The 12331-nt window shown below is 40.8% G+C and overlaps 2 protein-coding genes across 6 annotated transcripts in view; one reads left to right on the top strand and one right to left on the bottom strand.

Annotated features, from left to right (window-relative positions):
• tprb (translocated promoter region b, nuclear basket protein) overlaps positions 1-4761 on the top strand; it is a 21377-nt gene extending 16616 nt beyond the window's left edge. For 2 of the 4 annotated variants that reach the window (XM_080473576.1, XM_080473574.1), the window contains exons 42-51: positions 1044-1137; positions 1698-1798; positions 1892-1951; positions 2055-2146; positions 2706-2815; positions 2922-3017; positions 3117-3273; positions 3494-3615; positions 3720-3815; positions 4528-4761. In XM_080473576.1, coding sequence (XP_080329702.1) covers positions 1044-1137; positions 1698-1798; positions 1892-1951; positions 2055-2146; positions 2706-2815; positions 2922-3017; positions 3117-3273; positions 3494-3615; positions 3720-3815; positions 4528-4577 — 978 coding nt within the window. In that variant the 3' untranslated portion in view covers positions 4578-4761. The remainder of the gene's footprint in view (positions 1-1043; positions 1138-1697; positions 1799-1891; positions 1952-2054; positions 2147-2705; positions 2816-2921; positions 3018-3116; positions 3274-3493; positions 3616-3719; positions 3816-4527) is intronic. The other 2 variants (XM_080473575.1, XM_080473577.1) reach the window with 2 other exon arrangements.
• On the bottom strand, positions 4116-12331 carry prg4b (proteoglycan 4b). Of its 2 annotated transcripts, none has more exons than XM_080473578.1 (13): positions 12259-12331; positions 12085-12160; positions 11441-11560; positions 11141-11263; positions 9943-9999; positions 9541-9819; positions 7876-9027; positions 7322-7408; positions 6838-6974; positions 6559-6715; positions 6372-6479; positions 5534-5662; positions 4116-4925 (listed from the first exon to the last, which is right to left on the bottom strand). In XM_080473578.1, exons 2-13 carry the CDS (start codon positions 12158-12160, stop codon positions 4816-4818), a joined length of 2535 nt encoding a protein of 844 aa, XP_080329704.1. In that variant the 5' UTR covers positions 12259-12331; the 3' UTR covers positions 4116-4815. The 2 variants fall into 2 exon arrangements, with proteins under 2 accessions (XP_080329704.1, XP_080329705.1); XM_080473579.1 differs by having other exon boundaries at positions 9943-9996.

Below are 12331 nucleotides of genomic sequence, written 5' to 3'. Positions count from 1 at the left end.
GACTTTTAGCTGTTTTTCTTTTGCTCTTGTCTTGGTCACACATTCATTGAGATGAGTCAGCGTCTGAAAAAGGATACTTAAGACTGTTTCACTTGTAGTTTGCACGCATCAAAGGTAAAAAGGTTAAAAGAGGCGAAAACCCATCAGCCATAGACCAATTCGCATGATGCAGCTTGTAGACAACAGCCAAACATTATGAGGACCTTCTGGTTCAAAAGCTGTTCTTGTCAAATACCTACAAAAACAAAGTGTTGAATATGATGTCATGTTGAGAAACTGACATGTGTCTTCAGAGTAGACTGGAAAACTCCACACACGTAGAATAAAATACTGTATTCTATCTACCCTTTCTCCATCGGGGGGTGCCAGCCTCACCAGATAACCAATATTAGTTTATGAGTCACTGTCAGAAATTGGCACAAGTCAGAGATAATAAATAGTGTGATGCAGCCTTCCCTCTAACAGTCTATTGAGGATTATTCTTTTGCTTATCAACATTTGGCCAGCAAGTCGGCTGAAGTATTTCATAGAGCTGCTTTTAGAGTCATGAGGTGAGCTCCTCACTCAAGTTTCAATTTTGAATCTGTCCAGCACACATTGAAAGGCATGTTCCCACAGAATTACAAAATACTGGTTGTGCTTGCGGAGTATGTGTTTTTCACAAGTTGTGAGCTTTGCAACACAGTTTATGGAGAAGTGGACGAATGATTTTCAGCAGAATTTCTTGCCTTTTCCAAAGGGCATCTTTGTTTCTTGTACACATGAATCACAATATTTGTGTTGTGTTCTGCCAATATGTTCTGGCCACTATAGTGTATGAAGGCCATCCCATCCAGCCCATATTCCAGACTTCCACTGTAATCATATACATCATAAATCACAATCATAAATACATTTGTCTTTTCACAGCTCATCTTAACTAGATCTCATTTTCATCTTTACTTATGTTTATTGACATAATTAGACCTTTTTTTTTTTTTTTCATTGGCTCCCATTTCTTTTACTCATTTTCTTCTCTTTGTTTTTGTTCTTTCCATTCTCAGGGAGCTGATGTAATAGACCCGGGAACTGAGACAGAAGAAAGTTTGGGGGCGTCCGACTCCACCCAGAGGCTCGCGGAATCGCAGACAGCAAGCTGTAAGATCCAGGAAAACCCTGTCACAAACTCATTAAAAACGCCTGTCTCACATTCTCCACATGTTCTCACAAACTTAATCGTTGTCTTTGTTATCTGATACTGGTGAGCAAAAAAGATGTAATATGCTGTTCTGTCTCTCTGACTGGACAAGTGGAAAGATGGCCCAAAATAACATTCATTTCCAGCCGTCCTTTAACTGTGAATGGAATTTTTATAAAAACAACTTAATCCTGTCTTATTAACAAACAGTGGTTGTAAACGTAAACGTAAATGGCATTATGCATTATTTCATGCTTCCCTTCATACTGGTCATGTTAATGTCAACATGCCATTTCAGTGATATGTTTTATGTTTTCAGTGAAGACTTAAAAAAAAAAAAAAAAAAAATCGAACCCTTATTCAAGGTCAAAGTTGATCATTTTTATATGAACCAGACTTATTAAGAGCTTCAGTAAGAATTTGCTGCTTGATGAATAATAACTGGACAGTTGAACCTGTTTCTGTCTATTTTTCCCTCTTAAATGTTTTTTGTTTCTGTTTGTTTTCATTTTTATTTTAGTTGAGGGTACTACAATGGAGGCCTTCTCTTCAGATCAGCCCATCACAAGTTCTGGTACACGCATGCCCCAGTCGCCACGGAGACTAACTGCTCAAGTCCAGGTAATCAGTCATTCCTTGTGGGGGGATGTGTATATGTTGATTTAGTTTTTTGTCACTTTAAATGCATTTTATCTTTTAAATTTACTTTACCAGCGTATCCCTGTGCGTCGCCAGTCAGTGGGTCGACTTACTAGTGGGGTACCAGGCAGTGCTGTAAGTCACATCATCTCAAATGATTTTTTAAATTAATTTTTTGATCAGATGAGCAATTGCTGAAGCTTCAGATCTGCCTTCTTCCCCCCTCCCCCCTCCGCAGCAGCACTTCTTCGATGAGGATGACAGGATGGTTCCCAGCAATCCTACTCTGGTGGTTCCACACCGCTCTGATGGCTTTGACCAGGCCATTCAGTAAGTGTCACCTTAAAACATACGTATTAATATAGAGAAAGCTAAGTTTAAAATTGTGCATGTGCACTGCAGGATTGGAGACGCAAAACCTATTAATCTTGTGATATTTAAATGAAGTAAACAAAATAAAACACTCATCTTTGCTTTATTTCTTTATGACGGTAGCTATAGACATAATAATCAACTCGGCCTGTCACAGTGGCAGTCTACGGAGGATTTACATATAAAATATGGATGGATAACTATACATTCATTACTTAACTTTCTAAACTCTTATCCTTTAAACTTTTGGGGGGATTAAATTGTGACGTTTTGGCAATATAATATCAGGATTTTTGAAGTTTTGGCTTAATAGATAACAATAAAAACAACCGTTTGACGCAACCCTCCAGTAGTCCAGGACTTTTGCTTTGGGCGCATGTTGAATCCGAGTGTGGCTGAAGCTTAACGTGACCTTATTGTAACGGTAACGATATTTTCATGTTTCCTACCTAACTGTTGGTACACATATGTTAATGTTTTGGGAGAGTGTGATCCATTATGGAATTCTTTCTGTTAGTTCTCCCCAAGTGGCTGGCGTTCCTCGCTTCAGATTTGGTCCTTCAGATGACGTGCCCCAGACCAGTTCATCCTCGCACTCTGACCTGGGACAGCTCGCATCACAAGGAGGTACTTTAAGTGCTGCCATGCAGCACGGGACAAAGCCCATGAGTCGTTTGCTGTGAATACGAATGACTCCATAACCTTCCCTATAAACTACTCTGTTTTCCATCAGGCCTTGGGATGTATGAAAGTCCCCTTTTCTTAGTAACACATGAGGAGGAGTCTGGACGCAGCGTTCCCACCACACCACTGCAGATTAATGCACCAGGTATGACTGTCGGTCTGATATGACTTGTCTTTGTTGGTACTTTAAATATCAGTACATAAAAGTTTTTTTTTTGTTTTGTTTTCCCATGTTCTCTATTAGTAACCGCCTTCTCAGAGGTCACTCAATCAGATACGACAGAGCACGCCTCCCAGTCGGTTCCGATGGTGAGCACATCCACACCCAGCCTGGTTGGGCCAGGAGCCGCAGGTACCGGGGAGGAGAGAGACAACATTTGCCTGGAGCCCGACTCTGATAGGTGAGCCTTCTGGCCTTCAGCACTTTGATGTTTTTCAAGTTGTATTCGGGTGTTTCTAGCTTCTCAGACAAAGTTGGCCCGCTTCCCAACTCCTTACTCATGTTGACCCAAAGATGGCTGATATAAGATTCTTTCCATTTATTGTCATTACTTTGTAAAGTGAAGAAAATGTTTTGTCAAAGTCGTTGATTGCCTGCATTTGTGTGTTTGTTTGGCTCAGGCCGGGTGCTGAAGGTTCAGTGGATTCAGTGGCGTCTCAGGGAGATCTGGAGGAGTCAAGCCAGTCTTCTGACAAGGCCAACCTCCCTTCCACCAGCCAGGAGCCTTCGTCCAGCTGTCCAGGTACAACAAACCTCAAAACTGTGCCACTCTCCCGTTTTGAAAAAGAACGTGAATTTTTTTTGTCATGTCACAGCAATCTGATTGTCCTCCTGTGCGGTTTACAGATACGAGCAGTGCTCCAGCTAAGATCTCTCGACCTGTCCCCAGCAGACAGCTGCAACGCTGGCCAGATAGTCGTGGTGGTCGCATGAAGAGGGGAGGTAAAAAAAACATCACTACATTTGTGGCGATACAACCGTTTTTAAACTGGTTCATGGAAACCACCATGTTTGTGGTGATTTGTGTAACATGGAATGGCTTTTAAAAGCTTTGATACCCCTTGAACTTTTCCACATTTTGTCACAATTGTGAAGTGGAAGGAAAGTAACACACTTTTTAAAATACTTTTTACCCCCGAGTCAATACTTTGTAGAGCCACCTTTAGCTGCAATCTAAACTGCTAAAGTCACCGACACACTGTACTTTGATGCCATACACAAACACAGATGACTCAGTTCTTTGTGAGGAGTTTGAGATTGTTTATTAATATAAAATGTACATTTCACAGACACAATTTTTGTTGTTGAAAATGCAAGTTTAAAAGAACTTCAATGCCATTCCTCTAATTTATTAAACAGATGTAAGCTGCTTAAAAAAACAACCCTATTTTCCTTATGTGTCATGTATAGTCCAACATTTCCGAGAGTTATCAAAGCTGAATATATTTGAGTGTTTTGCTGATCAGTTGGGTTCTTAAAGCAGACTTTTCAATGAAAATCTCAGCGCAGTCTTATCAGGATGTGATAGTTTATTATTGGTGCATTTTGATGAAAGCCCTGATGCAATGTCTTGGTTAATAAACAATTTGTACATATATTATACCGAATTTGTTTACATCCGTTTTGTCTAATGATACACTTTACATCTCGACAGGTCAAGCTTTTCCCTCTCGGGGTATACATGGCAGAAGGTTTGCGAGATGAATGAGAATGAAGTTACCGCCACGTCTGGAGAGCCGATCATTCCCCTTAGAAACATGTTAATCATTTCAACAACTGTTGAGTATTGTGACAGTTTCTCATTCAATTGTCTTTGTTTTGCTTCTCTTTTTTTAACTTGGAAATTGTGCTGAAGCTATGTTTGATGAAGAATAAAGTTGTTGATTTTAAAAAAAAAAGACACCTGCTTTTTACGTCCCTTTTATCAGTCGCTGTTTTTCAGTCAGACTTTCTTTGGGCATTTAAAGATGTCGTTGGTCTGAGATGAAGTGTTGTCTGCGGGAATGGAGACGACGGGACGTCCACTGTCCAGCCTCACTTGGTAAGATTTAGCTGCAAAAGAAATTATCAGTTGATTACAAATTCATCCAAAAATTACATTGTTAAAATTGAGATTTTTTTTTTGTTTTCTTTTCCTCCAATTCAGTTTTATTGAAAGGTAATATGTCTTAAAGCAGTATGTAGAATCTTCTCAGTTGAGCATGAAGATTTCCTTTGGACCGCTCTTCACTGCAGCATGTATTTTAAAAGCAGCTGTGTTATGTGAATGACGTCAAGGACTACAGACAATGAACATCCACTGCAGGCTTTTCTTTAAACTTTGAGAATCATCCACGAAATGGAACTTTTTACTGCGACTGTTAAAATGAAATCTTGCTTTAGATGAATGGACACCACCTTTAATGGACTTTACACATGTTGTAATACACCACCCTAACACACGTTTCTCATTAGGTGTCTCAGACAAGTGAAGGACATTTCACACAAACGGTGGGCAAGAAAATGTAAACGGAGTGAATGAGGACCACAGTCGCCACTAAAAGTACTTACCAATTTTTAATTTCTCACTATGTAAAGTTCCCAATCCTACCACCACCTACTTTAGTAATAAATCACTGTCTGTTTAAAAGAAGGTCGGACTTCAGTGTATTACCACTTACATCTGGAGAAGACGTAGTATTTGTACCCCTCTGGTTCACTGCTGCTGGGGATCGACACGGCAGCTGTGACGGTGGATGGGAAGCCTCTCCACGAAGTCTGGATGTTGATAGTTGGTCCTAACACAGACACTGAGAAAAAAAAAAAAAAAAGCCAAACGTTGGTCTTTTTTCTCTTTCCTGCCTTTCTCAGTTTAAAGGTTTCACCATATTTTATGGACCTGCAAGGGCGGTCCCATAAACTTTACACTGGTCTTTTTGTTTCCACTTGCCAGTTTTTCACCAGATGGACCGTCTTCATTAAAGTATGACTCACGCTTTAAGACAAGTACTTGTTTTGTTACTCAAAGAGAGTACTAGTATATGAGAGCCCATTATTTAGAAACTTGGCAAACATTCAGTCCTGTCATCCCAATTCTATTAAACCTACTGTAAACAGTGTAAACAGTTTGAATTTTAAAGATACCAATTTCAGGTACTTGCATAAATCCAAAAAACACATTGCAATCACTTTCTTTTGGCTGGACTGTGTTTAGTGGTCAGCACTGTCACAACACAACCATAAGACCCAGATTTGATTTCAGGTTTGTATCCTTTCGTCTGGAGTTTGTTTGTCCCCCGTGTGTCCAGCTGGCCTTGCACAATCTAAAGACATGTTATGTGAACATGCGCCGTAGACGTGCCAGTGGGTGTTTGTGTGTGTGTGTAGTAACATGTACAGGGTTTCTCAAGCCTTTCACCTTCTGTCAACTGGGATACACTGCAACCCTAGTCTGGATAAAGCAGAGATAGAAGATGAAGACTTTCAATGGATTTCTACTAGATTTTATTGTTCGAGTACCTGCTTGGCGAGCCATGCGGTTGCGGACTGTGTAGACGGCATACTGAACTTTTCTGCCACATGACGGACTGGTGCCAAACTGGTAGGAGTATTTTTGGACAACTCCTCCTGAAGTGAAAATTTGCATGATACGTTATTAAAATTCAAAGCAACCTTAACAAACAATTAAAAAAATAAAAAAAATCACCTCTCTTGAAGAAGTAGACTGACTCTCCCCTGCTCTTGTACTGAGGCACAGAGAGGGCACCTGTGATGTGTCCCTGGAGGCCGTCAAAGCCTGTTTGTACAACTCTGGGATAACCAGGGTCCAAAACATCATTTTCAAATCTCCAGTACTTGCCTCCCTGCAAACATTATGCACATCAACATAATAAATATGTTAAACATGTGTTAAATATTTAAGAAAAAATGAAGACATGTTCTGAAGTTTGCATTAAAAGAAATCACATTTTCTTTGTCTGGTCACCTTGAAAATGTAGGTTTTTCCCTGGCAGTTGCAGCGGGTGAACACTGTGTCGATGGGGGAAGGGACCCCCCATACTTCTGTGATGCCTCGCGCAGGACCTGGTACCCTGTTGCTGTCCAGAGACCAGAAGTAATGACCTGCAAATAGTATCACAACACTGATTATTGTGCATTTACACGGCAGGTCAAGTTTAGATCAATATAGTGCTAAAATCTGTATTTTGAAATACAGTGATTCAAACGTAATTTTCAACACCATCCCCAAGTCCATTCGTTTTATAACCCTCTTAACAAACATACAGTGCAAATACGCTTTAAAAATGGAGTCGTTCCAAAACAAGATGAAAGCCAGCCCAATAATTTGAAATATTTAAGTCTAAAAGAGCACATGAAAGCACACCACAATGAAAGATTCTGTTGAAATATCAAGTTTTAATTTATTCATTGAAGATGTTACTGGGCCTTTAATAGTGTGACTGACTGACCTCTGAACACCACTGTAGTTCCGTTCCTCAGTGTAGTGACTCCACCGATTGGCCGCCCACTGCACAGGTTTGTATCATGGCTATCATCTGTGAAATAGGGAGACACATTTGTTAGAAAGCCATCTGTTTGCCCTACCCCACCCAAAACAACATGTAGACACTGACTATGTTGTTGGGCATTGACTATATTTTTCCAACCTTGAAAGCAATTTTCTCTTCTGTAAACATTGTCTCAGTTGTCAAAAGCACTGAGTCACGGCATTATTTCCCATTTTAAAGGGCTGCTTGGATCATTAAATAAGAAGACAGCTGAGTTTGTTGTATAACAGAGCTCTGTTTAGCCAGACACATTATGGAAAACCATCTGAGCTCATAAAACAAGCTGCAAGCAGCAATTATCTATATGTATTCAGAATGAGAGGCTTTTATCTGTCTGTTGGTGTCAGGCTGGTAAGATAAATGAAATTATCTCCATACTCTATGATCTCCGAGGAGATTTATTTTCAATGAACAGTGTGTCTGGAGTCTGAATTTACTCCAAAAACATGTATCACCTGATTGGAAACCTTTTGGGTCGTCTGTGTTCAGAGTTTGTGCCGCATCCTGGGGATTGGACAAGGGTTTAGTGGTGGGTTTTGCTGGTACTGGTTTGTCTTGGAGATTGGGTTCAGGCTTGTCTTGGGGATTGAGTTCAGGTTTGTCTTGGGGATTGAGTTCAGGTTTGTCTTGGAGATTGGGTTCAGGCTTGTCTTGGGGATTGAGCTCAGGTTTGTCTTGGGGATTGAGTTCAGGTTTGTCTTGGAGATTGGGTTCAGGCTTGTCTTGGGGATTGAGCTCAGGTTTGTCTTGGGGATTGAGTTCAGGTTTGTCTTGGGGATTGAGTTCAGGTTTGTCTTGGAGATTGGGTTCAGGCTTGTCTTGGGGATTGAGCTCAGGTTTGTCTTGGAGATTGGGTTCAGGTTTGTCTTGGGGATTGAGCTCAGGTTTGTCTTGGGGATTGAGCTCAGGTTTGTCTTGGGGATTGAGTTCAGGTTTGTCTTGGGGATTGGGTTCAGGTTTGTCTTGGGGATTGGGCTCAGGTTTGTCTTGGGGATTGAGTTCAGGTTTGTCTTGGGGATTGGGCTCAGGTTTGTCTTGGGGATTGGGCTCAGGTTTGTCTTGGGGATTGGTTGGTTTTGGGGTGACTTTAGTTGGATCTGCAGTCGTTTTTGCAGGAGTGACACTATCTGTGGTGACATCCTGAGCTGTAGATGAAATAATGTGGGTTGTCACAGCGTTGGGGTCTGTCGAGGAGGCAGACGCCACCGGAGAGACGGAGGTGAAAGGACCTTGAGGGTCAGCTGGTAAAGGTGTAGGATTGTAGGACACATCCTCTGAGTTGCCGACAGTGTTGGGGATTGAAGTGGTTTCCTCCTGGGTTGTTGTCAAGTCTGGCGTTGATGAAGGAGGGGTGGTGGTGACCTGAGAATTTTCCAAGATTGTGACGGAGTTGTGTGTGTTGAAGGGTATGCTTGTGGCTTCTGGCTCATCCAAAGGAAAACTGGCCCCTGTGGACTGTGTTTCCACCTGCTTTACTGTCTCGGCCTCTGAGGTGCTGGTGAGAATTGTTGGCTTCACTTGGGATACTGAGGTTGTAGTAGGCCTAATGGAGTCAAGACCAGGTGCTGTCGTGGGCTGAGGGGAGGTTTTACCTGCGTCACTGGCATCTGGACAGAGATAAAGATTGGTTAGAAACTCTTAGATGTGAAGCACGTTTACTCACCGTAAAATATTTTGACTCAAAGAGAAGGTCAAACAAATGATGGTTATATAATTTTTGTATATGACAAGTAAAATTGATGTGGAATAAAAGAAATCAGCATGTATCCTGGTGAAATAGTGAGGAGACACACACATTAAGGCATTCATGAGGTGAGCCTCCCCTCAGATTAAAACATAAATATAGAATTGAACCTCTGGGCTGATCACTTGTCTTTTGTTTTCTGCCTATTACTCACCGATATAGTGTTTGTAAATACTTCCACTATATTTACTCACTTTTCCAAACAACAAGTCACACGTTTGATGAATGTCAACAAAATGTTCAGTCCTGTTGACTTAACATCAAACCACAGTGAAAAAGCACGAGGTGAGCCACGTGGAACTGTGGGGAGCAGAGTTAAGCACTCTGACCACATAACTTATGTGTCCTTGCCTTTTTATACCTGCACATTACGTACCTGTGCTCTTAGTTGTGACTGCTGCAGTTGTGGGTTGAATGGTGAAAGGTTTGCTATCGTCCAAGAAAGTCGACTCTGTTTTAGAAACTTCTGTAAGCGTCTCTGGAGTAATCTCCATGGCATGTGAACCTTGGGTAGGCTCAGTGGAAACCTGAGCCAGCAGATCTATCGTAGAAACTCCGTAACCATCGCTGCTGCTCTCTGGGATCTGAGTCGCCTCTGGATTCTCTACGTCATTGTTGGAAAAGTCATCACTTTCATTGACGTTGCTGTCCACATCTGCAAGGTTGTGACAAAAATCAGACGAACGCTGCCATCGTTTCATATGACACTTATGAAACTTTACACTGCAACGCTATCTATCTATCTATCTATCTTGATTTATTGATCAGTGCTCCTCACCAACAAGTCCCTCTGCCGGTTGTGATGCTGGTCTGTCCTGTAATAATGAGGAGTCTTCTGTGGGGAAAAAAAGTCCAAACTCACACAACATGAATGTTGAGAATTGGTAGTGTTAACACAAACATCTATTCGACGTTAACATGATTTTTTTTTTAGCGACAAAAACGTCTTCGTCAGAACTTTAAGAGAGAATTGATGGTGATTAAACTACTGAGAATCTGCTACTAAAGAAAAAAATTCAAATAGTTCCAGATATTAATCTGCCCTCCGTGTTTTGGCTTCATTTTGAGCTTTCCTCTCCACTCGCTGAGGCTTTGCCCGACCCTCCTACACACAGTCCACTCATAACAACACTGCTCCTTTGTGTTTCTTTTGGCCCAGGAGACTAATGCTCTTGGCTTCCTCTCTTGAGTCTTGGCATCAAAACTAAACCACACTCACAGAGTCACAGTGTGGCACTCAACCATAACCTTTCCCGCCGTCTTCCTGACATAAGCCTTATTACAAACCCACTACGATCGTATAATTACTTTCATTGAAGTAATCTAATCTGTATTTCTGGGTGATATTAAGAGAGCAATTAATTATTTTTCATAGGAATTAATTCCACAAATAAAATTCATATAGTTTCCCAGTAAAGTAAATCCTAAAAATCATTTTGGTCGCCTGCTTGGTGTCCCTCGCTGCGAGAGGAAGAAAGCTCTGTTGTGGCTGTGTGGAAATAATCAACTTTAAACATGAGCCTTGTCAAAAGCAATTCAGTTTAAATCCTATGACCTAAACATGGCGTAAGTCTTTCTAACAAAACAAAATCTACATTGGGGTTTTATATACAGTGCCGCATAAATTGTTCCTCTGGCTGCATCACTGCAATGGTAAGTTAGTGTGAGAGTTAATCATCAGATTACACATTAATGCATGGCACTGATGTGCTGCTGCAAATGTTGTGTGTGCTGGCAATGTCATGAACTCTTATTCATCTCAAACCGATTCAATTTGAAGTTACTGTAACAAGCACCAACAAATACTCCAATTATCTGAACATTTATTAAGTGGCCAAAACACATAATAGAGTGTGTTTACAATTCATGACTAATTCTAACAGTTATTTGATGGTGCTAAACTGTGCCTATATTTGTAAAGGTTCACGAGCAGAAAATCCCACTTTTACTGTGTGACCGTGTTGGTTGAGCCTTACCTTCAGCAGGGCAGTACGTCTTAAAATCAGGACAACACTGTTTGTATTTCATGCAGTCAGGGTCACAGCTGCACAGCCTGCCTCTTTGAAAGGATTCTCCACAGCGGCCTTTGCACGAATCCCCTGTTGAAACAAATAAAACATCATCATCATCATAAACATAAAATCATAAAATGATTATACTTCACTCAAAAGAAATGTCTCTCTGCATGTGTCGGTATAACCATATCTTAATTGATGAGTACAAGACATACCAATAGCATTGTTGTGTTGCAGGATCGAGTGTTTAGGAAGTCTCACTTGTAGTGCATTGGGATTCATAGTCTTTGCAGCACTCTCCATAGGACAGGCAGTTGTAGTCACACTGACACGATGCGCCTCTGTAGAATTCACCACCACACCGTCCTTGACAGCTCAGCGCTGTTCAGAGAAGATAAATTAGAAATGATTAGATGGGCAAATGAAGGCATTACACTGACATGCCATCTGTGCTGTTAAAGTCTGTTGCTCATAGTTAAAGCCTTTACACTTCAACTCTATCTATCTATCTATCTATCTATCTATCTATCTATCTATCTATCTATCTATCTATCTATCTATCTATCTATCTATCTATCTATCTATCTATCTATCTATCGTCATCCACTGTAATCTGTTCTTTATTCTGATTGACAATACCAGTACTCATTTATAATTGTAATAACCCTGGTACTCACCTGTTCTGAGGTCATGTATAATGTTGGAAAAAAGGCCAAAAGTAAAGTTAAACAAAATAACTATTCAATAAATAATTAAGAGTTACCATTAAAAAAAAAAACCCAACAACCAACCAACCAATCCACTATATAAAAACTATATCACTAAAAAACACTATATGGAAACATGCTTCTGGTCACCAATGTTAAAACCTGTGACTCAAACAAAGACCATTAAATTATACTCACTCTGAGAGGAGCCAAGACTCAAGGCACATGAGAGCAAAATAACAGTACAAAGAACCGTGGAAGTCATCCTGTACATCTGAAAGAGATGGAGAAACACGCTAAGAATCAAGAAAAAGTCACGGAGAGTACAGTCTCTTATAGAGGCGATCGAGCTGAAAATAAAGTGTATCGCACCCTGTCTGAGCCTCTGCCGAACACCGCTGGGGAGGGCTCGACTCGGGCTGCTTTTAAAAGGCTTCCAGGGACC

The sequence above is a fragment of the Lipophrys pholis genome (assembly GCF_963383615.2).
Source record: "Lipophrys pholis genome assembly, chromosome: 10".
Classification (NCBI taxonomy): Eukaryota; Metazoa; Chordata; class Actinopteri; order Blenniiformes; family Blenniidae; genus Lipophrys; species Lipophrys pholis.
Note: the sequence above shows the minus strand (reverse complement) of the source record. Positions and strands in the feature narration are given on the sequence as shown.

Coding starts and splice junctions, on each gene's coding strand:
- prg4b (XM_080473578.1), bottom strand. CDS start 12,160: ATGTACAGGATGACTTCCACGGTTCTTTGTACTGTTATTTTGCTCTCA. Junction 10,000..11,140: donor GACGTACTGCCCTGCTGAAG/GTAAGGCTCAAC, acceptor TTTTCCCCACAG/AAGACTCCTCATTATTACAG. Junction 6,716..6,837: donor GAAAAACCTACATTTTCAAG/GTGACCAGACAA, acceptor TAATGTTTGCAG/GGAGGCAAGTACTGGAGATT.